The sequence below is a fragment of the Mirounga leonina genome, unplaced genomic scaffold (genome assembly GCF_011800145.1).
Source record: "Mirounga leonina isolate KUSES-001 unplaced genomic scaffold, KU_Mleo_1.0 Mir_150, whole genome shotgun sequence".
NCBI classification, from domain to species: Eukaryota; Metazoa; Chordata; class Mammalia; order Carnivora; family Phocidae; genus Mirounga; species Mirounga leonina.
In genome coordinates this window covers 23,195,739-23,221,367 of record NW_023270374.1, presented here as the reverse complement: position 1 = coordinate 23,221,367, position 25,629 = coordinate 23,195,739, and the positions used below count along the sequence as shown (strand labels likewise).

The following is a 25,629-nucleotide window of genomic DNA, read 5'->3' as shown; positions in this document are numbered from 1 at the left end:
GCTTTTTATTATCCCGTACTGAATCGATTTCCTTACTTTTAAAGTGAGGGGTGACACTGTCCTCAAAGGATTGTTATGATTATTAAATAAAATATGAGATGAGAGCTCATGGCACAAAGAGAGCTCTCTTAATTTTTCTGTTCCAAGGTTTGAAGTCTTCCAGAGGCGAACCATTTAAGCCGGTTGCTTCAACTAACTGAGCGTTCTTTTATAAATGCCCATAGGGGAGAGGGAAGGTCAGTGCAGTTCTTGTGTTTTATTTCTGCCCTTTCTGGCCTCAAGGTTTAGGTCGGGTTGTCCGTTGCTTGGTGAGGGTAGTGACTACTTTCACTTGGATTTCCACAGCTGGCTGCCCCTTTTTCCCTACTCCCGAAGAACAGCTTGGAGTCTTTCTATGTATCTCTGCTCAACGGCAACTCTGTATCTCTGGGCTCTGAAATAAAGGCTACATTTTCAGAGCCTCCTGTGGCTAATTTGGTTCTTTTTTTCTTTCTTTTTCTTTTTCTTTTTTCCTCTGTGAGTTCTTTAGCTCCATGGGGGCTGCTTGGTAAGTGGTCCTGAGCTGTCATTAGCCATCTTGCATGTGTGGTTGAATTCTTGGGGAGCTCTAGCTGATTGGGTAATTGATTTCAGTTAACTGTTGGCAAACTGTGCCCCACAGCCTTTTTCTTTCTTTTTTTTTTCTCTTTTTTTCTTAATCTGGGGAGCAGTTACTACTTGATCTTAAAATGGTGACTGTATCTTTGAGAAGGAAATAGAAGAATCTAGCTTACTGTTGAGGAAGGTGCTGCTTTTGTGGCAAGAAACGTATGGGTTAGGAACCAGGAGCCAGAAAGGCTGTCCACAGACAGGCCAGAGTCAATCGCTAGGTGATGCTGTTTATGGGAAAGAAGACTGCAAGGCAGGGGCTCCAGAAGAGAAAAGGCTAACTTCTGGCCACAGAGAAATGTGAGTGAATGAACTAATTTTTAGTTCTCAGGAGGAAACTTCTTTTTTTCTTCTTCTTCTTTTTTTGGAAGAAGTTCATTGTTCACACCTTTCAAACTGGGTGGAGCAAATTTTAGGAAGTGAGGGGTACTTTTTAGTTCTAGCAGTTCTTCATTGGGCTCTTGGAAGAGTTTTTTCTGCATGCCCAGCCCCCCAAGAATAAAATACATTGGGAGGGCAAGACCTTGATTCTTGGGTCTCCTGAGCTTTATAACTTTCCAGGTCATGCATATCTTTGCCAGTGATGGGGTGTTAGATTACAGCATGAAGGGCTTCTAGATTGCTATCACCTTGCTTCTTGTCATGCTGCCTTTGCTATCTCGTGCCTTGGAAACCAAGTGAAGCAAAATAACGTTGAATGAGCTAGTTCACATGTTAGCACTCCCATTCCTTTCTTAGCTCTGAACAGGCATTTGCTAAATACTTAATTGGCTTTTCAGACTGAACTTCACATGGAAGTTCCTATGATGATCAATTGAAAATTAAAGGAAGATACAAAGGAATTTCCCAAGAAGCAGGTATTGTGCTACTCTCCAACTTCCTTACAGAAATGAACTATGGGTCCAGCATCCTCTATCAGGCTGTCTGAGCTGCAGAGATAATGAAGTGAAAGAGTCACAAAGGGGTTTGAATGGTAACCAGTACAAGGGTCTTATCTGGGGCCCATGAACTTCTAGGCCCTTGATCCTCCTCCTGGAATCATACATCAGATTGTGTTTGGAGTGTTTTTTCTGGGAACAGGGTCTATAGCATTTTTTTCTTTAATTGAAGTATAGTTGACACACAATGTTGTATTAGTTTCAGGCACACAACATAATGATTCAACAACTTGATTCAGCAACTCTGAACCTATGCTTACCACAAGTGTAACTACCATCTGTCACCATACAACATTGTTACAATATCCTTGACTGTATTCCCTGTGCTGTACCTTTCATTTGGTGACTTATAAGATGCTCAGAGGGGTCTGCAGTACTCTCCCTACAGTTAAGGATTACTGATCTGGTCTGGTTACTCACACGTCTTTGCCTGGGGGCCATGCGAATCTTTATCGTTCCAGTTTTAGTGTATGTGCTACCGAAATGAGCACTGATTACTCACATCCTGCCAGAATCCCCTCTGCATTGTTCTTACCTTATAGCTTCCATTTTCTGTACATTTTCAGGGGAATTTGCCCAAGTATTTTCAGAGGCAGCCCATCTCCTTCCCCGTCTTAAAATGTAAATATTTATTTTGAATATGAGTGATTCATGTACATGGAAAAGTTAGGATAAAAAAGCTGTAAAAGAAATGAAAGTCACCCCGCTACCCCCAGGCATTCATCAGAGGTACATAGGCATTGATTGAAAAGTTTTTTTTCCCTAGAATATTTTTGTACAAATGAAAATGTCTGTTTAAAAATACTTTTTATTATAAAAAATGTTCAACATCTACAAAAGTAGAAGAAATAGTATAAGGAACCCCCATAACCCATCACCCAGCTTCAAGAATTACCATTATATTGCCAGACTTGTTTCATCTGTGACAAGTCCTCCCTTGAGCTGGTTATTTTTTTTCTTCAGGTTTATAAAGGTGTCATTTAACACCATAAAATGACTGATTTTAAGTGTATAGTTGAATGAATATAGTTCATTCCGTTTATGAACTATTATGAATAATATAGTTCATTAATTTATCATTCAAATGACTGATTTTAAGTATGTAGTTCAATGAATATAGTTCATTCAATTTTAGTGAATGTATAGACCTATGCAGTCATCATCACAATAACACAAAGTTTAGAACATTTCTGTCACCCCATCAGGTTCCCTTGCAGCAGAGGGGTTGACACTTGGAGTCAGTCCCTGCTCCCACACCGGCCAACCACTGATCTTTCTGTCTCTAGATTTGCCTTTCTTGGGCATTTCACTTAAGCGGAATCATACACCATATAGACTTTTGCATCTGGCTTCATTAACTTGGCATTACGTTTATGGGGTTTGTCAATCGTGTAAAGGAATTGGTCGTTCACTTCTTTTTATTGCTGAATACTATTCCATTGCATGGCTGTACTGCATTTTGTTTCCCCCTTCACCAATTGATGGGTGTTTGGATTGTTTCCAGCTTTGGACTTCTTGATCAAAGCTATTAGGAACATTCATGTACAAGTCTTTGTATGGACAACTGTTTCCTCTCCTCTTGGGTAAATGCCTAGGATTGGAATTGCTGGGTAATATGGTTAAGTTTATGTTGAATTTTTTAAAGATACTGCCAAACTTTCCCATGGCTGTACCATTTTATGTTCCCATCAATACATGAGGGTTCCACTTTGTCCATCTTTGTCCACACTTGTTATTGTCTGTGTCTTTGAGGTTAGCCATTCTCATGGATGTGTGGTGTGCCTCATTGTGGTTTTAGTTTGCAGTTCCCTAATGACGAATGATATTGAACATCATCTCATGTGCTTATTAGCCAGTTGTATATCTTCTTTGGTGAAATGTGTATACAGATCTTTTGCCAGTTTTTTAAGTTGGATTGTTTGTTTTATCATTAAGTTGTAAGAATTTTTTATGTATTCTGGATACAAGTTCTCTATCAGATATGTGATTTACAAAGATTTTTCTTCTAGTCTGTGGCTTGTCTTTCATTTTCTTTTTTTTTAATTTTAAAAAATTGAAGTATAATTGACATACAATATATTAGTTTCAGTTGTACAACATGGTGATATGATATTTTATATACATTATAAAATGGATACCATTGTAAGTGTAGTTACCCTCTGTCACCAAAGATATAATATTACAGTATTTTTGACTCCATTTCCTACGCTGTACTTTACATCCTCATGACTTATTTTATTTTTAAGGTTTTATTTATTTATTAGAGAGAGCGTGTGCTCGCTTCAGCAGCACATATACTAAAAATAGAGCGTGCGCACACAAGCAGGGGGAGTGGCAGGCAGAGGGAGAGGGAGAAGCAGGCTCCCCACTGAGCAAAGCGCCTGAAGCAGGGAGACTCTTAACCAACTGAGCCACCCAGGCTTACTTATGTTATAGCTGGAAGTTTGTACCTCTTAATCCCCTTCACCTGAGTTTATTTCTGTCTTGTTTATTTGTTTGTTTTGTTGTTTAGATTCTACATATAAGTGCCATCATATGATATTTGTTATTGTTTGACTTACTTCACTTAGCATAATACCCTCTAGGCCCATGTCTTTCATTTTCTTAATGATATCTTTTGAAGTGTAAAAGTTTTAAATTTTGATGAAATCAATTTTATCAATTTTTTAAATATAGATTGTGCTGTTGGTGTTGTATCTAAGACATCTTTGCCTAACTCAATGTCACAAAGATTTTCTCATAACTATTCTTCTAGAAGTTTTATAGTTTTTGCTTGTCTATTCAAGTCTAAGATAGATTTTGAGTTAATTTTTGTGTATGGTGTGAGGTTCCTTTTGCATGCGGCTACCCAAATGTCCAAGAACCATTTGTTGAAAAGACTATCCATTTCTTATTGAATTGCCTTGGCAACTTGTTGAAAATCAATTTACTATAAACATATGGATTTATTTCTGGACTTTTAATTTCCATTGATCTTTATGCATATCCTTACCACACTGTCTTGATTACTGTAGCTTTATAATAAGCTTAGAAATGAAATAAGCTTAAAATTTGTTATTTTTAAAAGTTGTTTTGGATGTTCTGGATCCTTTGTGTTTCCAAATAATTTTAGGGTTGACTTGTTCAGTTTCTACAAAAAAGCCTGCTGGGATTTTGATAAGGATTGCTTTGAATCTGTAGATCAGTTTGGGAAGAATTGCCATCCTATCAATATTGAGTCTTTCAATCCATGAAAATGGAATGTCTCTCCAGTTACTTAGAATGTTTTGTAATTTTCAGTATACAAGTTTTTTTAAAAAATTTATTCCTGGGGAGCCTAGATGGCTCAGTCGGTTAAGCAGCCAACTCTGGATTTCTGCTCAGGTCTGATGTCAGGGTGGTGAGATCAAGCCCTGCAACAGGCTCTGCGCTCAGCAGGAAGTCAGAGCCTGCTTGAAATTCTCTCCCTCTCCTTCTGCCCCTCCCCCTGCTTGTGTGCATACTCTGTCTCTAGAATAAATAAATATATGTTAAAAAAAATTTATTCCTAAATATCTTATTCTTTTTGAAGGTATTATAAATGGAGCTATTTTTTAAATTTAACTTTGGGGTTGTTTGTTGCTAGTATGTGGAAATACAATTAATTTTTATATGTTGATCTTGTAGTTTCCGACCTTACTCACTTTATTAGTTCTAGTAGTTGTTTTGGGGTTCCTTAGGATTTTCTAAATACAAGATATGTGATCTACAATAAAAACTCCTTTACTTCTTTTCAGTATGGATGCCTTTAATTAATTATTTGCTTCAGTGAACATTATTTGCATTTATATAGCACAATGTTGAATATAAATGGCAAGAGTGGACATCTTTGCCTTGTCAATCATCTTAGGAGGAAGCATTTGTCTTTCACCATTAAGTATGGTGTTGGCTGTGGGTTTTTCATAGCTGCTCTTTATCTGATTGAGGAAGTTCCTTTCTATTCTTAATTTGTTGGGAGATTTTATCATGAATATCTGTTGGATTTTGTCAAGTGCTTTTTCTTTGTGAAGATTGTGTGGTTTTGTCCTTTATATGGTGTATTACATTGATTTTCAGATATTGAGCCAACCTTGCATTTCTGGGGTAAATCCCACTTGGTCATGATGTATATAAACCTTTTCATATATTGCTGGATATGATTTGCTAATATTTTATGAAGGATTTTTTCTATCTATGTTCATGAGGACTATTTGTAAGTTTCCTTTTCTTGGGATGTCTTTGGCTTTGGTACAGGTTTAAAAAAATTTTTTTTAGGGGCACCTGGGTGGCTCAGTTTGTTAAGCGACTGCCTTCGGCTCAGGTCATGATCCTGGAGTCCCAGGATCGAGTCCCGCATCGGGCTCCCTGCTCAGTGGGGAGTCTGCTTCTGCTTCTGATCCTCTCTCCTCTCGTGTTCTCTCTCTCATCATCAGATGAATAAATAAAATCTTTTAAAAAATAAATAAATAAAATAAAATTTTTTTAGATAAATGAGATTATACTATACACACACTGCTGTGCATCTTATTTATTTTATACTTTATAACTTATGTTGGTGGTCCTTCGAAAATAGTTCTACCTTCCATTTAAGTATAGAGGGCTAAATTGCCCTCCCCAAACACTGTACCAGTTTACCTATAGCTAGTATATTCAGATTTCTTAAAGCTTTGTGACTCTAATAGGTAAAAAATCAGATGCCATTATTTTGATTTGCATTTTTTTTTTAAAGATTTTATTTATTTGACAGAGAGAGACACAGAAAGAGAGGGAACACAAGCAGGGGGAGTGGGAGAGGGAGAAGCAGGCTTCCCGCCAAGCAGGGAGCCTGACGTGGGGCTTGATCCCAGCACCCTGGGATCATGACCTGAGCCGAAGGCAGACACTTAACGACTGAGCCACCCAGGAGCCCCTTGATTTGCATTTTTTAAATTATGAATGATGTTGACCATCTTTTTGTGTTTGGCCTTTTGAACTTTTTTTTAACTGCCCATTCATATTCTTTTGGGTTATTTGTCCTTGATTGGTTTATAAGAGCTCTTGGTATACTGAAAGAATAGTCCTTTGTCAGGTGTGTGGTAAATATTTATACCCAAATTGTGTTTTTCTTTGTCTATGATGTATATATTTTTAAATTTTTCTTCCTTCTTCCTATGTATCCTTTTTCTTTATAGTTTCTGGGTTTTGTTTCATTCTTAGGAAACTTGCCATGTCAAGATTGTTTAAAAGTATATCTGTATTGGGGCGCCTGAGTGGCTCAGTCATTTAAGCATCTGACTCTTGATTTTGGCTCAGGTGCAATCTCAGTTGTGAAATTGAGCCCTGCATCAGGCTCTGCACTGGGTGTGGGGCCTGCTTGAGATTCTCTTTCTCTCTCCCCCCCAACCTGCTTCTCTAAAAAATAAATAAAATAAAATATTTAAAAGTATATCTGTATTTTCTCCTCACACTTCTATTTCAGTTTGTGTGTTTAAGTCTTTTCTGTCTTCTCCAGTACCAGTTTGGATAGCTCTATATTGTGCTCACTTCGGCAGCACATATACTAAAATTGGATAGCTCTATATTTTAATATTTAGTAGAACATAATCATCATTCAGTCAATGTTAGCTGCCATTGTTATCAGGATCATCGTTACATGCTCATCATCTTTAATGCAGCTCACCTGCCTGAAGAGAGCATACCTGTTCCTCTGCCTCTGACCTTGGGCAAGTTATTTAATCTCTGGGTCTCGGGTTAACTAGCAGTCAACTGTGGGAATGGTGCAAGTCAGCGTTTGTAACTTGGCACAAAGTAGGGACTTGTAAATGCAAAGGACTGTTCTCCTGAAGCTGTTTCAAAAAATAGAAACAGAAGGAAAGCTTCCAGACTCATTCTATGAAGCCAGCATTACCTTGATCCCCAAACCAGGCAAAGACCCCATCAAAAAGGAGAATTTCAGACCGATATCCCTGATGAATATGGATTCCAAAATTCTCAACAAAATCCTGGCTAATAGGATCCAACAGTACATTAAAAGGATCATCCACCACGACCAAGTGGGATTTATCCCTGGGATGCAAGGGTGGTTCAACATTTGCAAATCAATCAATGTGAGAGAACACACTAATTAAGAGAGAGAAGAACCATATGGTCCTCTCGATGCAGGAAAAACATTTGACCAAATACAGCATCCTTTCCTGATTAAAACTCTTCAGAGTATAGGGATAAAGGGAACATTCCTCAATTTCATAAAATCCATCTATGAAAAACCCACAGTGAGTATCATCTTCAATGGGGAAAAGCCGAAAGCCTTTCCCTTAAGATCAGGAACACGACAAGGATGCCCACTCTCGCCACTGTTGTTCAACATAGTACTGGAAGTCCTAGCAACAGCAATCAGACAACAAAAAGAAAGAAAAGGTATTCAAATTGGCAAAGAAGAAGTCAAACTCTCTCTCTTTGCAGATGACATGATACTTTATGTGGAAAACCCAAAAGACTCCACACCCAAATTACTAGAACTCATACAGCAATTCAGTAATGTGGCAAGATAAAAAATCAGTGCACAGAAATCAGTTGCTTTCTTATACACTAACAATGTAACTGTAGAAAGAGAAATTAGAGAATCGATTTCATTTACAGTAGCACCAAAAACCATAAGATACCTTGGAATAAACCTAACCAAAGAGGCAAAGAATCTATATTCTACGAACTACAGAACACTCATGAAAGAAATTGAAGAAGACACAAAAAGTTGGAAAAACATTCCATGCTCATGGATCGGAAGAATAAACATTGTTAAAATGTCTGTGCTGCCCAGAGCAATCTATACCTTCAATGCCATCCCAATCAAAATTCCAATGACATTTTTCAAAGTGCTGGAACAAACAATCCTAAAATTTCTATAGAATCAGAAAAGACCCCGAATCGCCAAGGAAATGTTGAAAAAGAAAAACAAAGCTGGGAGCATCACGTTGCCGGATTTCAAGCTATATTACAAAGCAATGATCACCAAGACGGCATGGTACTGGCACAAAAACAGACATATAGACCAATGGAACAGAATAGAGAGCCCAGATATGGACCCTCAACTCTATGGTCAAATAATCTTCGACAAAGGAAAAAATATGCAATGGAAGAAAGACAGTCTCTTCAATAAATGGTGCTGGGAAAATTGGGCAGCTATATACAGAAGAATGAAACTCGACCATTCTCTAACACCATACACAAAGGTAGACTCAAAATGGATGAAAGACCTCAATGTGAGACAGGAATCTATCAAAATCCTAGAGGAGAACATAGGCAGTAACCTCTTCGACATCGGCCACAGCAACTTCTTTCAAGATACATCTCCAAAGGCAAGTGAAACAAAAGCGAAAATGAACTTTTGGGACTTCATCAAGATAAAAAGCTCTGCACAGCAAAGGAAACAGTCAACAAAACAAAGAGGCAACCCACAGACTGGGAGAAGATATTTGCAAATGACACTACAGGCAAAGCACCGATTTCTAAGATCTATAAAGAACTTCTCAAACTCAACACCCCAAAAAACAAATAATCCAGTCCAAAAATGGGCAGAAGATACAGACACTTCTCAAAAGTGTCTAATGGCTAACAGACACATGAAAAAAATGTTCATCATCATTAGCCATCAGGGAAATTCAAATCAAAACCACACTGAGATACCACCTTACACCAGTTAGAACAGCAAAAATTGACAAGGCAAGAAACTTTGTTGTTTCAAACATTTGTTTGTTGGAGAGGTTGTGGAGAAAGGGGAACCCTCTTACACTGTTGGTGGGAATGCAAGTTGGTACAGCCACTTTGGAAAACAGTGTGGAGGTTCCTCAAAAAAATTAAAAATAGAACTACCTTATGACCCAGCAATTGCACTACTGGGTATTTACTCCAAAAATACAGATGTAGTGAAAAGAAGGGCCATATGCATCCCAGTGTTCATAGCAGCAATGTCTGCAGTAGCCAAACTGGAAAGAGCCGAGATGCCCTTCAACAGACGAATGGATAAAGAAGATGTGGTCCTCGGGCGCCTGGGTGGCTCAGATGGTTAAGCATCTGCCTTCGGCTCGGGTCATGATCTCAGGGTCCTGGGATCAAGTCCCGCATTGGGCTCCCTGCTCCTTGGGAGCCTGTTTCTCCCTCTGCCTTTCTCTCTCGTTCTGTCTCTCATGAATTAAAAAAAAAAAAAAATCTAAAGAAGATGTGGTCCATGTATACAATGGAATATTACTCAGCCATCAGATAGGATGAATACTCAACTTTTGCATCAGCATGGATGGAACTGGAGGAGATTATGCTAAGTGAAATAAGTCAAGCAGAGAAAGTCAATTATATGGTTTCACTCATTTGTGGAACATAAGGAATAGCATGGAGGACATTAGGAGAAGGGGGAGATCAGGGTGGAGACGAACCATGAGAGACTATGGACTCAGAAACAAGGTTTTAGAGGGGAGGGGGTGGGGGGATGGGTTAGCCTGGTGATGGGTATTAAAGAGGGCACATTATTGCGTGGAACACTGGGTGTTATACACAAACAATGAATCATGGAACACTACATCAAAAACTAATGATGTAATGTATGGTGATTAACATAACATAATAAAATTAAATTTTTTAAAAAAATGGAAAGGACTGTGTGCCACAGTGACTTGTACTTACTTGGCCGGTGCTCAGTGACTCTATGACTACTTGTTGCTTTTTGTTGTTTTCCGCTAGGGTGAGTATTACCCTCATTGTTGTGTCTTTTTGTTTTTTGTGTTTTTTTGTTGTTGTTTTTTTTTAAGATTTTATTTATTTATTTGAGAGAGAGAGAATGAGATAGAGCATGAGAGTGGGGGAGGGTCGGAGGGAGAAGCAGGCTCCCCGCTGAGCCGGGAGCCCGATGCGGGACTCGATCCCAGGACCCTGGGATCATGACCTGAGCCGAAGGCAGTCGCTTAACCAACTGAGCCACCCAGGCGCCCCTGTTTTTGGTTTTTGTGTGTATACTCGTGCTATTGGTTTGAGACTTTGGAACAGAAGCCTGTTGGAATCTTTCAGGATTTGCTTTTAATCTCTCTGCAACCTAAGCTGTCAGGGAGCGCTTCAGCTGCCCGGGGCAGCATCTCTCTGCTAAGATTGGAGAATTCTGTTTCACAAGAAGGTAGAGCTGGAGTAACTTCTTAGATTTAATTGGCTTGATGACTATAGGAGATTGTAATCCTCTGCCCTGGCTTCAAATTACGTGTTAGATAAGGCAAAAAGGTCTGGTGTCTGGCTTTCTGGGAGGGAAAAATTTTTGATTAGCTAGAAATAGTGATATCAACTGTGGGCTTTTCATATAAGGTCTTTATTGTGTTGAGGTAAGTTCCTTTTATACCTTTTATGTTGAGAATTTAAATCATGAATGGATGTTGAACTTTTGTCATATTCTTTTACTGTGTCTGTAGAGATGATCACGTGGTTTTTTCTTTCATTTTATTAATGTGGTGTATCACACTGATTGATTTGCATATGTTGAACCATCCTTGCATCCCAGGGATAAATCCCACTTGATTTTGGTGTATGCTTCTTTTAATGTGCTGTTAAATTCAGCTTGCTAGCATTTTACTGAGAATTTTTGCATCTATGTTCATCAAGGATATTGGCCTATAGTTTTCGCATGGTATCTTTGTCTGGTTTTGGTATCAAGCTGATGCTCACCTCATAAAAAGAGTTTGGAAGTATTCCCTCTTCTGTTTTTGGAAGAGTTTAAGAAGAATTAATGTTAATTCTTTATTGAACATTTGGGAGAGTTCACCTGTGAAGGGAGGTCTTAGATTACTGATTCAATCCCCCTTCTTTATTGGTCTGTTTTGGTTTTCTGTTTCTTCTTGATTCCATTTTGGGAGGTTATATGTGTTTCTAGGAATTTACCCATTTCTTCTAAGTTACCCAATTTGTTGATGTATAATTGTTTATAATCCTTTTTAATTCTGAGGCACCTGTTATAATGTCTCCTCTTTCATTTCTGATTTTATTTGAGCCTTCTTCCCTCTTTTTTTCTCTCGGTGCTGTTAAATTTCGTTTCGTTTCATTTGTTGATTTTTATCTTTTCAAAAAAACCAACTTACCTCTGTTGTAGGTGTTTTTTCTATTTTTAAAATTCTCCTTTTAAAAATAAATAAATAAATAAAATTCTTCTTTTTATTTATTTCTGCCTCTTTATTATTTCCTTTCTTCTGCAAACTTTGGGCTTCACTTGTTATTTTTCTGGATTCTTGAGGTGTTCAGTTAGGTTTTTGGGAATTTTTTTTTTTTTAATATTTTATTTATTTGACAGAGAGAGAGATAGCGAGAGCAGGAACACAAGCAGGGGGAGTGGGAGAGGGAGAAGCAGGCTTCCCACCGAGCAGGGAGCCCGATGTGGGACTCAATCCCGGGACTCCGGGATCATGACCTGAGCCGAAGGCAGACGCTTAATGACTGAGCCACCCAGGCGCCCCGGGAATTTTTTTTTTTAATGTAGTTGTTTGTTTGTTTTTTAATTTTTTTTAAGATTTTATTTATTTGCGAGAGAGTGAATGAGATAGAGAGCATGAGAGGGAGGAGGGTCAGAGGGAGAAGCAGACTCCCCGCTCAGCAGGGAGCCCGATGCGGGACTCGATCCCGGGACTCCAGGACCATGACCCGAGCTGAAGGCAGCCGCCCAACCAACCGAGCCACCCGGGCGCCCCTAGAGGGATTTTCAAGGAACTGGTGATAGCAGTTATCTATGGGGAACCCAAGTGGGAGAAGATTTATTTTTCATGGTATACCCATTTGTACTGTGTTAGAATTATTTACTGTGTATGTGCTACTTTTTCAAATTGTTTTTAAACTAATTATTTTTTTTAAAAGCCTTGCCTGCTCGTAGTTATATAAGATGTTAACATTAGAGGAAACTGAGTGAAGTGTATATGGGAATTCTCATAGTACCTTTGCAGCTCTTCTGTAAACATAAATTTATTTTAAAATTAAAGTTTTTTGGTGGGCACCTGGGTGGCTCAGTTTGTTAAGCACCTGCCTTTGGCTCGAGTCATGATCCCAGTGTCCTGGGATTAAGCCCTGTGGGGGGGAGGGGGGAGGGTCCCTGCTCAGCAGGGAACCTATGTCTCCCTCTGCCCCTCCCCCCACTCATGCGTGTTTTCTCTTTCAAAAATAAATAAAAGCTTAAAAAAAAAAAAAAAAAAGACTTTGACCAAGCTATGTATCTACAAAAAGTGAACCAAGCTCAGACTCTTAGATTAGTGGTAAAAATGCAGATGAGTCTCCATTTTTAGCAAGCCCTTTAGTGATCCTGATTCCGTATAAAGCTGAGTTCCAGAAAGAATCATCTGAGTGTGAGTGAGTGAGAGAGAGAGAGAGTGTGTGTGTGTGTGGTGGTAACTTGAAGGATGGAGGGGCTGTGAAGGCAGGGTGGTCAGAAGGCTGTGGCCAGTGTCCGGCAGACAGAAACGAGGGTCAGCATAGCTGCAGCAGGTACAGAGGATGGAGAGAGAGGGCAGAGGCGGGAGCACTAGTGAGTCCCGGATCCAGGTGTCTGGGTAAGAGTTCCTTGTTCACACCAGGTGGGGAGAGAGAATCAGGAAGCTCATCTAGTTCCTTGAAGGGGGTGAAGCATGTTGTTAATGAAGGGAAAGAGACATTTTGATGGAGTGCATTTCTTGAGGCCAGTAATTGGTCTTTCTTGCCTTTAATTCCCAGGTGACCATCCTGCATGCAGGTCATTTACTGAGCACCTGCTGGGTGCCAAGCCCTGGAGACGCACAGTCCCTGCTCCCACAGCGGTCACATTCGAGTGGAGGGCGACAGACTGCACAAATAAACAAATGCATATTGTACATGATAAGATAATGTACATGCATATTGTGCATGTCTGTAGATAAGTCCATGAAGAGAAATGAAGTACAGGGGTGGGGAATGGGAGCCCTGAGGACGCTATTTTAGGTAGGATCGGCAGTGAAGGCTTCTCCGAGGACCTGACATTTGAGAGAGATCGGAATGAAATAAGGAATGAGGTTAGCCACGCAGGTATGTTGGGAAGGGCATTCTGGCAGAGGGAACAGTAAAGGTGATGGCCCTGAGGGGTAGAGAAGGGCTTGCTGACAAGAGACAGCAAGAAGGCCAGTGTAGCTGGGGCTGAGTGAGGAGGAGAGTGGCAGATGATGAGGTCAGTACAATCTGAAGAAGGCTTGTAGGAAAATATGTTGGTCACATAGGAGCTTCCTGACCAAGTGAGCCTCTTGCTGTATAGAGACAAGGGAATTGGTGGAACATGATGGAACTTTGTTTCCTGCTAGCTATACTGGAGAGTGACACAGTGTGAAATAGTGAAAAGAACATTGATCTGGAAGTGGGGAGCTGTGGCTACTGGATTACAGTCTTCCCTTTTGTCCCCATGTTAAGTCCTTCACTCGTTTTTGTTGTGTTTTTTTTTTAAAGATTTTATTTATTTATTTGAGACAGAGAGATTGAGAGAGACAGAGCACATGAGAGGGGGGAGGGTCAGAGGGAGAAGCAGGCTCCCTGCCAAGCAGGGAGCCCGATGCGGGACTCGATCCAGGGACTCCAGGATCATGACCTGAGCCGAAGGCAGTCGCTTAACCAGCTGAGCCACCCAGGCGCCCCCTTCACTCGTTTTGTGACTCGTTTCTGGAAGTGCAGAATCAGTGCCTTGTGGGACTCGGGGGGGCATTTGGAAGACAGCGCTTACAGCGTGGGGATGAGACTGGGTCAGTTAAAGCAGATGTGGAGGTGCTATGACTTGATCTGCCCCAGAGAGATATGTACTTCTTTCCCCCATTCCAACTATGACCTCTCTTCTTCCAAAGCAGGATTGGTTGCCGTGGGCCCTGCTGCTTCTCTCTCTCACGCGTGATACACGCGCCTTCTATGTCCCTGGGGTTGCACCAATCAACTTCCACCAGAACGACCCTGTAGAAATCAAGGTAGGTGCAATGCCGGACTGAGGGAGCCTCTGTGCAGGGCAGCCTGTCTGGAGGACCCTGGTGAGATGGTCCTGTCCATCCTGCACTTGCAGAGAACAAAAGCCAGTGCCAGTCACCGTGGCAAAAAGCAGGTTTGTGCCTGCTGCGTGGCTGGAAGGGGAGTGCCCTCGGGAACCCACAGTTCCAGCAGCTCTGCCTCTTCATATCTCTCTCTCCCCCTCTGTGGCTTTGCCTGTACGTGGTCTTCTCACTGTGTCCCTCTCCTCCTCTTCAGCTCTCTCTCTGGCTCTGGTTCTGATTCTTTCCATGGCTCTGTTTCTCACTGTCACCCTCATACGTGCCTCGGTTTCTAGGTGTGTGCGTGTCTGTCTGTCTGTCTCTCTCAGCCTGCCTCCCTGTTTCATTGGCTCCATCCTCCTCTCTGTTGCCAGCTTCTCTCCACATGACTCAGCTTGTCTGCACATACACAGCCTGTTACGGCCTCTGTGTTTTCACTTGCAGCTTCTGCCACCAGCTGGATTCTTTAGTTCAGGTTTTCCAAACTGCGTCTGGCCTGTCTGAGTGGTGGTATATGAGATGATTTTAAGGAGTTGACAAATGTATTTTATTTTAATACCTATGTTCTTTTAATATATATTAAGAAACATAGCTGCTACTTCAACTCATGATTTTATGGCTGTTGTTGGTTTTCCTTTTTTTTTTATTTTAAAGATTTTTATTTATTTAACAGAGAGAGAGCACAAGTAGGTAGAGCGGCAGACAGAGGGAGAGGGAGAAGCAGGCTCTCCGCTGAGCAGGGAGCCCGATGCGGAACTCGATCCCAGGACCCTGGGGTCATGACCTGAGCCGAAGGCAGCCGCTTAACCGATTGAGCCACCCAGGCGCCCCTGGTTTTCCATTTTTAATAGTGTAGTATTAGCTCCTTAAATAAATGTATTTCTCTAAAAATGAGTCAGATTCAAATAAATAGTAGAATCAATGGTAAGTAGATGAGGCAAATTGGTGCATGAACGATTCAAGTCTAGAGAGAAGCCATCCAACCAGGCACCTTTGCTTTTCAAGCTAGATGCCCACTGTGGGTCAATCAACTGGCAAAGGTGGGGAGGGAGTCACTTAAAATATGGTTGATCGGGGGCAGTGGGTAGGCTGGCATGTTGATTAATGGCTCTTTAGCAGCGCACTGTGTTGGTGGCCTTCTCAGAGCCCCAAGCAGGGGTAGGGGTTGGTGGTGGATCTTCTTGGATCTGGTTTCCCAGGGCACAAACTCCAAGGTGGAGATATGGTGCAGTTTGCCTGGATAAGCTCTCAGGGTCAGCACTTGGGAGGGAGTGAGGGAAGCAGGACAGGGCAGAGGGAGACACTGAGCCGTGGTACAACAGAGGCCTGTGGGAAGCTCTAGAACTGGAATGCCTGGCCCTTTGAAGTTGTTCCAGATTGAAGCAAGAGGACTGGTTCTCTGTATCCCTCCATGAAACAGTCATTGGATATAGACTACCACCAGGGTAGGGGCGTAACCTTGTACAAGGGCTCCCAGCCAAAGGGACTCTCCTCTGTCATCAGCCAAATATAACCACTTTTAATACTTTGGTATTTTTCTGGGTTGTTTTTTTTTTTCTGTGCAGTGTTTACAGTGTAGGACACTTGGCTTCTCTCACCTCCGTAAATCCCCAACTACTTGACTACCACACTGTTCCTCCCTTAGCAAAGTAATGTGTAGTTGAAATTTTTAAGTAGTCCTTCAGACCTTAGTGATTGTGTAAAAAGGGCTAACAAAACTTATAAGGTTATGAAAATAAATTCTGTTCCTAAAATAAACATACATTTCTTGCCTCCTTTTTGTGTGAACCACATCTTAACTGGTCTGTGCAAAAGCAAAGCAGTAAGATTGTGTGAAAATCAAGTGTTTATCTTTTCCTGAGCATCACAGCAGAAGACAGGGTCACAAAGGGCCAGCCACAGGATGTGCCATCATGTACATGCCTCTTTGTTTGCCGTCACATTTTAGGTATTAGTGAAATTGCAGATTGCTACATGTCATGCTTATTTGAGGCATCACATACAAGCAACTTGTGATTATCCAGGGGGAATTAACCAGTTAAGAGGATAAATATGTAAATAATACATTTGTTTAAAAAGAAAATGAAAACTACTAGGAATCAAGTTCTAAAAGAGCTAGGATCTTCTCTCTCCCAATTATTGCTGTTACGAGCTCCTAATACATAGCCTGGCAAGGTGGATAAATATGTCTGATGAATGGCTATTAAAAAGCATCTGCATTTAGGGGTGCCTGGATGGCTCTGATGGCTGAGTATCCAACTCTTGATTTTGGCTGAGGTCATGATCTCAGGTCGTGGAATCGAGCCCTGTGTTGGGCTCTGCGCTCAGTGTGGAGTCTGCTTCAGATTCTTTCTCCCTCTCCCTCTGCCCCTCCCCTTGCTCACTCTAAATAAATAAATAATATGTATAAATAAATAAAATCTTTTTTAAAAAGTTCATTTAGAACTAAGCAGTAATTAATGAGTAAACGCAACATTACATGTGTTGCAGTATTGTGAGCATATTTCTTCCTCCCAAGTCGGACTTGTAACTTTCAGGAAGAGTAATTAAAGTAACATTTATTGAGGGTTATTTACATACCAGGCATTATGGGTGAGTGACTTAACTCAGATGCCCCCCAAGAACGCTCTGAAGCAGATACTGTATTTTTTACAGAGTTACTGTATATTTCACAGGTATGGAAACCAAGGCCCAGGGAAGTAAACCACCTTGCCCAAGGTCATGTGGTGAGGAAGACATAGGGTTAGTCCTTAACTACTCCATCTCTTACCTACCGCAGTACCCTTCTTCCCAGTGCTTCTGCCAAAAGCCCCCTCCAGAGCAAAGCTTGTGGCCCAGGGAGGAGAGGGTGTCTCTGGCTTCCAGGCCTGACAGGCTGGGGGTGTGAGAGGGTACACTTTGGGGAGGGAGGGGCTGGAGGGGTGGAGGGAACATAAAGGTGGGACTCAATCTCTGTAACGTGGACTCTTTTGATTATTCAGAAAGAGAGAATGTAAGAAACACAAAATAACAGGCTGTTATAATAGACAGTAACTTTTTGGCCATTTCGGCTCAAGCAGTTTATGAAATGCTTAATAGTAGTCCTCAGTCCCTTAGTCCAACATCTAAAAACCTCTGAAACCCAGTTTTCTAGGCTCTCATAGACAAGCCTTGGCCTGAAGTGTTTGACTTTATTTATCCCACTTAGAATGAATATTTTTGCATTTCTTTGCACAAATAGTCATTAAATATGGGGTACTGCCCCAGATCCAGCTGGGGGGGTGTTGTCCATACTGCCCTTTTAAAACCAAAATAATTCCTAATTCCAAAATATGAGCTTGCTTGCTTGCTTGCTTGCTTGCTTGCTTGCTTGCTTTCTTTCTTTCTTTCTTTCTTTTAAAGATTTTTTAAATTTATTTTTCAACAGAGAGAGACACAGCAAGAGAGGGAACACAAGCAGGGGGGAGTGGGAGAGGGAGAAGCAGACTCCCCGCTGAGCAGGGAGCATGATGTGGGGCTCGATCCCAGGACCCTGGGATCAGGACCTGAGCCGAAGGCAGACGCTTAATGACTGAGCCACCCAGGCGCCTCCAAATTATGAGTTTTAAATAAGAATCATGGACCTGGATTCTAAAAATTATTTATACTTTTTTAGATGGTGCATAGGAATGGTTGGTAGTTTCTAAATAGCCAAGATAATTTTATTTGCATGTGGATCAGAATTTATTTTTTGTAACATTTTGATTAGTTCTGTTTATCTATGGTTTGGCATTGCCTATGACCGTCACTGTTTCCAGAGCTATATTCTGTGTGCGTGCATCACTTCCTAAACATTTTCCTTCATGGTCTTTTTTTTAAAGATTTTATTTATTTATTTGACAGATAGAGACATAGTGAGAGAGGGAACACAAGCAGGGGGAGTGGGAGAGGGAGAAGCAGGCTTCCCGCGGAGCAGGGAGCCCGATGCAGGGCTTGATGCCAGGACCCTGGGATCATGACCTGAGCTGAAGGCTGATGCTTAATGACTGAGCCACCCAGGCACCCTTCCTTCATGGTCTTCTTAAACCTTGTTTTTAATGGTTGCATCATATTTCATTGAATGTGAGTATATTATGATTTATTGACAAGTTTCCCATTGTGGGGGCTTATACTTGTTTTCCCATTTTTCCTGTCTTCAGTCACTCAGCAAACATTTAATGAGCACTGCTGTGTGCCTGGCTCTGTAGGTCCTTGTCCTCATGGAGCCTAACTCTTAAATTCTAGGAGGAGACTGATTTTTTTTTTTAAACAACAGGTAAACAAAATAATTATGTTTTATCAGACATGTTACCTAGGAAACTGCGCATGTTGGAATAGAGCAAAGGGGGGATGCCCTTAGCTGAGCTAGTTAAGGAGGACTTCCAGGCGAGGGGCCGTAAACTGGGACCTGAGTGTGCGAAGGAGCCGGACAGGCATGGAGTCAGGTGGGGAGGGGCAGCAGGTGCAGAGCCTGAGGTGGGAGAGAGCTGGACGGGCTCGAGGAACTGCAAGCAGGAGAGCACTGTGGTTATGAGTAAGAAGTGAACCTCTTTGTTCCTAAGGTTTATTCTCATTTGGAGTTATTTCCTTAGGAAAGATGCCCAGAAGTGAAATTATAGGGTCAAAGGATACCAGACTCTCAGTATGTATTAAATTTGGTAATTATTTTAAACAAGATCTATAATATAGTCTAAAACTAAATGAAACATGAACTCACTCAGAATTGTAGACCGTATAGTACCCAGTGTACCGCAGCTGTGACGTGCTGCAGTGAGTTGCTAATGTACCAGTGTGTGTGGGTACCGGGCGCGGGGCGTAGATTATTGAAACAGTCGTCCGGGTTTCTGGGTTGATGAGCAACAGCCTCTCTTCTCCCACTAGGCTGTGAAGCTGACCAGCTCTCGAACCCAGCTACCTTATGAATACTACTCGCTGCCCTTCTGCCAGCCCAGCAAAATAACCTACAAGGCAGAGAATCTGGGTAAGTTCTCTCTCACTGTCAGCCTGTCCCGGAGGGGAGGCCGAATCTTCACGTGGCGATGGTAGCAGTTAACCCTGACATTGCTGTGTGCTACGCACCGTTCTACATAGTTTACATACGTAGCGGCTTATTCAAGCCTCATAACAGCCCTGGGGAGGCAGTTGCCATGTTTATGCCCATTCGACAGGTGCAGTGATTTGCCTCTGGTTATATTTTTAATTAACAGCTAAGCTGGGCTTGGAGTCCATGTAGTAGGACTTCAGAGTTGCAGCCCGTGGCGACTGCTCAGACCGGCTCTCACCTTGATTTCTAGATATTCCCTTCTCTTTCATGGTTTCTGCAACCTCTTCTGCTTTTAATTAAAAGAGTGAGTGGTTACCTCCGGCCCTAAAGGAAGCAGAGACATCACTGTAGTTCTTGCTAAGTGACTGTGCAAGACTTGCCTCAAATAATGTGTGAAGCACCCAACGCAGTGTCTGGCATATGTGTTCCATAAATAGTAGCCATTTTATTCTAATTCAGATAATTCTCCATTTGGTAGAATTTCAGGCTTAAAGCAAAAGACATTTGGAAGCCTCTATTCCTGACACGATTATTAATACTTACCCTGTGCCCGTCTTGGTGTTGAGTCCTGGAGATAAAAATGTGGGTAGATGCTGTCCCTGACCTCAAGGAACTTAGGAGACTTTCCTCTTATAGCTTAGGAAGGAGAAAGGCGAGAACTGGTTCTTGAGCAGGCCTCCGAAAGGTCTGCCTTCTCTGTCAGAGCTACCCCTGGCTCAGATGTTTCCAGAACCCCTAGCTGACAAGTGTATCTATGACCAGGTATTGGGTGTCCCAGACCAGCAGGAGGCAGGCCTTGCAGTCAGCTTAACCCAAAGCAGGCAGCACCTCCTGTCCCTTCTTCTTGCCTCCTACTGTTGTCTTGGGGCCTGGGCTGACTTCCACTGACTCTCTGGGCTGCTCACTTACCCTTCTTTTCCCTTTCCATACCACAGAACAGCTCCTCCCTTGCCCATGAGCTTGTGTGGACTTGTTGGCAGCCCATGGCTCAGCAGTTGGGCACACCTTGGTGTGATATTGGGTGACCTTAATAAGCTCTCTGAGCCACTGCATCCTCCATGAAGCTGGGGAATGTTCTGCCTCACAGAAATGGAAACTTTTATGTACAGAAGCTGTCCTGTTATATTGTATCTCATTCTGTCTTTGTGGAATGCCTCCCTTCCATGGCCTACGGGTTCTTAGAGTGGAGGGATCATGCCTTATAATCCTCTCTCTCTCCCATTTCTGACCCATGTCTGACACAGTAGGATTCAGTCAATGTTAGTGTCCTACCTGAATAGAGGAGAAAATTCCTTAGTTAAATACCTGTTAGATGGCAAGCCTTATACTCTGTGTTCTCATCATCACCACCATTAATACTTACAGGGCTCTCGTTGTGAGCCAGGCACTGTTCTAGGCACTTCTGTGCTTTAACTTCGTTAATTCTCACGACAGCCCTACAAAGTAGCTCCTCTTAGTATCCCCTTGACGTAGGTAAGAGAAGTGAGGCAAAAGGAGGTACAGTTCCTTGCCCCAGTCCCTCACCAATATCATTGCTCCTGTTTCTTAGTAGTGGGAACGGCGGCTTCGAGGGTTTAAAAGACTTGCTCCACAGATCGCATGGCCAATAATAGGTGGAGAAATTGACATATTACCCAGGGGTTTTTTTAACTCTAAAGACAGAATTCTTGCTGTTGTCCGGACTGCCTTCTCCAGAGAGGTTCATCTGGGCTGTCTGAGGGCTGTGCTCGTGGTGGTCGTGCTGATGGAGATCCGCACCGTGGTGTGTGTCGGAGTGTCTGTGGGAGACGTACTGGAGTACAACATCACACTCTCCTAGAGGGTCCACATTTGTAGCTTGTTGCTCATTTAGCCTGGCCGGCGATCTGCTCCAACTATAAAAAGTTAAAAGGAACATTTGCATATTAGAGATGAGCTGTTCCAGACCAGCACGCCTTCTTTCTTGGTGTAAATTTAATTTCTAAATATCAAGAAGTGATACCTGCTTACTTGGTCTACAGCCTTGTTCCTCTCTGTGTATGTTCTTCCTTTCCTCAGGTGAGCTCCTTGTAGACTAAAAAGAAGTGGGCAGTAGGGCGTGGTGTGGAGGAAGGAGCCCAAGAGCTTAGCACCATGGCAGTCACCTCATGGGCAAGTCACTGCCCCTGTCTGCTTCTAGTGTTCTCTTTGTGAAATGAAGAAGGGGACCCGAATCGTTTCCACAGCAGACCATGCAGATGTCTTACTGGCATCCTTGCTCTCCACTGGCCAGTCCGTCCCTGGGTTTTGTAGACTCAGCTGCCTTACTCGGCTTCTAAAATGGGGGGAAGGGGAGCCCCTCTTCTCCCTCCCCCACTCCTAAGTGCCTCGTCCACACTTGCCAGGGCTGCTACTTTGCTCAGGGGTGCAGCTTGCGTCTTGCCGCTTACTGTTCGCACGCCAGCAGCTCCCAGCTTCCACCCACAGCCCTGACCTGTCCGTGGGGCCCAAAATGTGGGTATCTAACTGCCTGCTTGACGTGTCCAAACCGAAAAAAGGCCTTTGTCTAAATTTGCTCCTCTTTCCTTTTTCCCACCTAGCACCCCATTGTAGGAACCTCAGTCTCCCACCACTGCTCACTCGTCCTTCGTATCAGTCCGCACCCGGCCCCCCTCGGTCCCCTCGGTAGCTCCTGACCCCGCGTGCTTGTGTCCACCCCCAGCACCGCCCAGTCCAGCCACCGTCCTCGCTCACTCACATGGCTGACTGGCATTGCCCCAGCCAGTCCCCTGCGTTTTCTGTGTTTTCTCCACAAAACAGCCAGTGCAATGCTTCTGTCATCAGAATCAGGTCATGTCTTCCTCCATCCCTGTTAGAAACCCTTCACGGGGACACCTGGGTGGCTCAGTTGGTTAAGCGACTGCCTTTGGCTCAGGTCATGATCCTGGAGTCCCGGGATCGAGTCCCGCATCGGGCTCCCTGCTCAGCGGGGAGTCTGCTTCTCCCTCTAACCCTCCTCCCTCTCATGCTCTCTGTCTCTCATTCTCTCTCAAATAAATAAATAAAATCTTAAAAAAAAAAAAAAAAAGAAAAAAGAAAAAGAAACCCTTCACGGCCTTTTCTCGCTCTCTGGATAAAGATCAGACTTCTGGCCACGGCCCACAGGCCCTGAGGTCCGTCTCCAGCCCATCTCTTGGGCTCACCTTACGTCACTTTCCCCCTTGCTCTCTCCACCGCAGCCACACAGGCCTCTCCAGCTCAGCACACGTCTCCCACCCCCAGGAGCTTTCGCACATACTGTTCCTTCTATCTAGAATGTTCTTCCTCTGTCTGTTTACATAGTCAATGCCCCTCTTCCTTTAGAGCTCACTTCAAACATCATTTCCTCAGAGAAACTTTCCTAGACCTGCTCCCCATGTCTATAGCAAGTTCCTCTTGTTACATGATGATTTCACCAAGTCTGTCTTCCCACTAGACCATAAGCTCCATGAGTTTGTTCAGCAACGCATGTTCAGGGCCCAGCACATAAGCAGTACCAGGTAGATGCTGGGAATGAGTGAATGAATGAAGGAATGACTGACTAGGCAGAGAGGGCCGTTTCCAGGCAGGTCCCTGCTGGTAGGCCCGTGTTGGATTCTGTGTGTGTGCAGGCGCTAGCCTCGTCTGTTGGCCTTGGTCAGTCTTCAGCTTGCCCCAGTGTCACATCATCCCGGTAGAACCGTTGGAACAGCTCAGAATGAAAGTGCCGTTGGCTGTCGTTGGCAGCCCTGAGCTGCTCTGCACCTGCACGCCTGGCCGCTGTGTGCCAGTTCACTAGTAAAAACCTGTTTTGGCTAAAAATCTCAGGTGCTGGATTTTACCCCACCTCCCTCCCTGCCCGAACTGGGATCTGAAGACACAGAAATGAATGGGAAACATTGCTGCCCTTAAAAGAGCTCATAGTCAGGGATGGCAGACCCTTAACATGGCAGCGCACGGTGCAAAGTCACACAAAGTCGCATCATCAGCATATGAAACGGTGCGGAGGTGATGCTGACGATAAAGATGGTATTTGTTGCTGGCCTGCTCTGTGCCTCGTACTTGATTTCTCACTGGGACCCTGTGAGATGGCTACTGGTATTATCCCCATTTTACAGATACGGAAATTGAGGCTCACTGAGGTTACGTAACTTGGCCAAGACCGCTAAGATAGTTAAGTGGCAGAGCAAGGGCTCGGTAGCTGGTCCTGTCTACACCGCTGTACAACGCTGCCTCTACACAGAGGGAAATCAGTGGAGAGAGTGATGAGCTCGGCCCTGAAGAGGTCAGGAAGGGCTTCCCAGAGGGGAAACAGAAACTGGGCTCACAGGGTGAGGAGGAGTTTCCCAGGAACGCGGGCAAGAAGTGGCACATGAGGCCTAGAGGCATATTTGATGTGCCCTGGAAAGTCTGGTGGCATGTCACAGAGGGGGTGGAGAGGACAGGTGGGAGTCGGAGGGGCCAGCTCTCTCCAGGTAGGGTAGCACACCGAGTGCCAGGCTGTGGAACTGCCAAGGGCCCTGTGAGTCAGCAGTGTCTCCACGGCTCTGCTGACCTCAGCAACCTCAGGGCTGAAGCTCTGAGATCCATGTGTCTCTCTTACGGCAGGAGAGGTGCTGAGAGGGGACCGGATTGTCAACACCCCTTTCCAGGTGCTAATGAACAGCGAAAAGAAGTGTGAGGTTCTGTGCAGCCAGTCCAACAAGCCAGTGACCCTGACCGTGGAGCAGAGCCGGCTTGTGGCCGAGCGGATCACAGAAGACTATTATGTCCACCTGTAAGTTGTCCTCTGCTCCCTGCTGGCCCCAACTTGGTGTGGGGTGGGGCACAGATGGGAGAGGCGGTCCAGGGGGACTGAGCGGGGCCTTGGGTTTCCAGCATCGCCGACAACCTGCCTGTGGCCACCCGGCTGGAGCTGTACTCCAACCGCGACGGTGATGACAAGAAGAAGGAAAAAGATGTGCAGTTTGAACACGGCTACCGGCTCGGCTTCACAGATGTCAACAAGGTAGAGGGTCTCGGCGTGCTCGCAGGGCTGGGGGAGTTTCACCTGCTAAGTCATGAACCCTTGGGGCCACAGGGAAGGCGGAAATATTTAGCTCTAGGTTTATAACAAAAGGTGGGATGACCAAGGCAGGTTTCTCCTGGTGCCCCTGGGTGTGGTCTGCGAGAGTCTGTGCTTTGGGCAAGGCTCTGGCAGATGCCACACAGGAAGTTGAAGGCACAGTCCCTCAGAAAGTCAGATTCCGTGTTTATAAGATTAAAACAAAACAAAAAAACAAAGATGGAATTTCAACAGTATGTAGGAGAGCTAGGTAGGATAGTGGTCAGGAGCGTGCTGGCTCCCTGGGTATTGGGCCCCACCTCCACCACTCACTAGTTGTTGAGTGCCCTTGAGCCTGCCTGTTTCCTCTCTGAGCCTTTGATTCCTCACCTGTAAAATGCCTGCAGTGTGCATAGCCGCCCTTTAGGGTTGTTTAAGCAGAGTAAAGCGGATGATTTGTGTGTCTGCTACTTTATAGCGCGGCCTCTGAGAAATATGCTAATAATAGCTGATAATAGCAATGATAGTAACAGTGATTCTCCTGTCTTTCTAATTTTCTAAACTGAGCGCCTTCTACTAGGGAATAAAGGACAAAACCGTTTCTTTTGAGGCATAGCCCCTGACCTCAGAGGGCTTCCGACCCCACTTGGGAAGAGAACTGCCCATGCAGGACCCTGCGTCCTAAGTCCTAGTTGCCATCGGTGATGGTGCTCGTGCCGAGCTCAACGCCAGCAGAGCTCAGAAGAGCTCATTGTGCATTCAGGTTGTCACGGGGGAGGCGGGTCTTGAAAAATAGGGAGGCTTGGGCTGAGTGCGGACAGGGGTGGCATCCTAGCCGGCGTGAATGCCGGGAATAGAGCTGCACCATGGGGACTGCTCACAGGGCAGGGACGGGCTGTGAGCACATGATAGAAAGCCATGAATGCCAGGCCTGAGGGATCCAGGCTTTTATCTGGTAAGCCCCAGGGAGCCCTGGAGGGTTTCTGA

The 25,629-nt window shown here is 43.7% G+C and overlaps 1 protein-coding gene across 4 annotated transcripts in view; it reads left to right on the top strand.

The window, feature by feature from the left end:
• TM9SF4 (transmembrane 9 superfamily member 4) overlaps positions 1 to 25,629 on the top strand; it is a 52,174-nt gene that overhangs the window by 6,864 nt on the left and 19,681 nt on the right. Inside the window, exons 1-5 of one of the 4 annotated variants that reach the window (XM_035006048.1) lie at positions 1,095 to 1,505; positions 14,411 to 14,524; positions 19,460 to 19,559; positions 24,251 to 24,375; positions 24,477 to 24,606. In XM_035006048.1, coding sequence (XP_034861939.1) covers positions 24,257 to 24,375; positions 24,477 to 24,606 — 249 coding nt within the window. In that variant the 5' untranslated portion in view covers positions 1,095 to 1,505; positions 14,411 to 14,524; positions 19,460 to 19,559; positions 24,251 to 24,256. Of the gene's footprint in view, positions 1 to 1,094; positions 1,506 to 14,407; positions 14,525 to 19,459; positions 19,560 to 24,206; positions 24,376 to 24,476; positions 24,607 to 25,629 lie in introns of those variants that run through there. The other 3 variants (XM_035006046.1, XM_035006045.1, XM_035006044.1) reach the window with 3 other exon arrangements.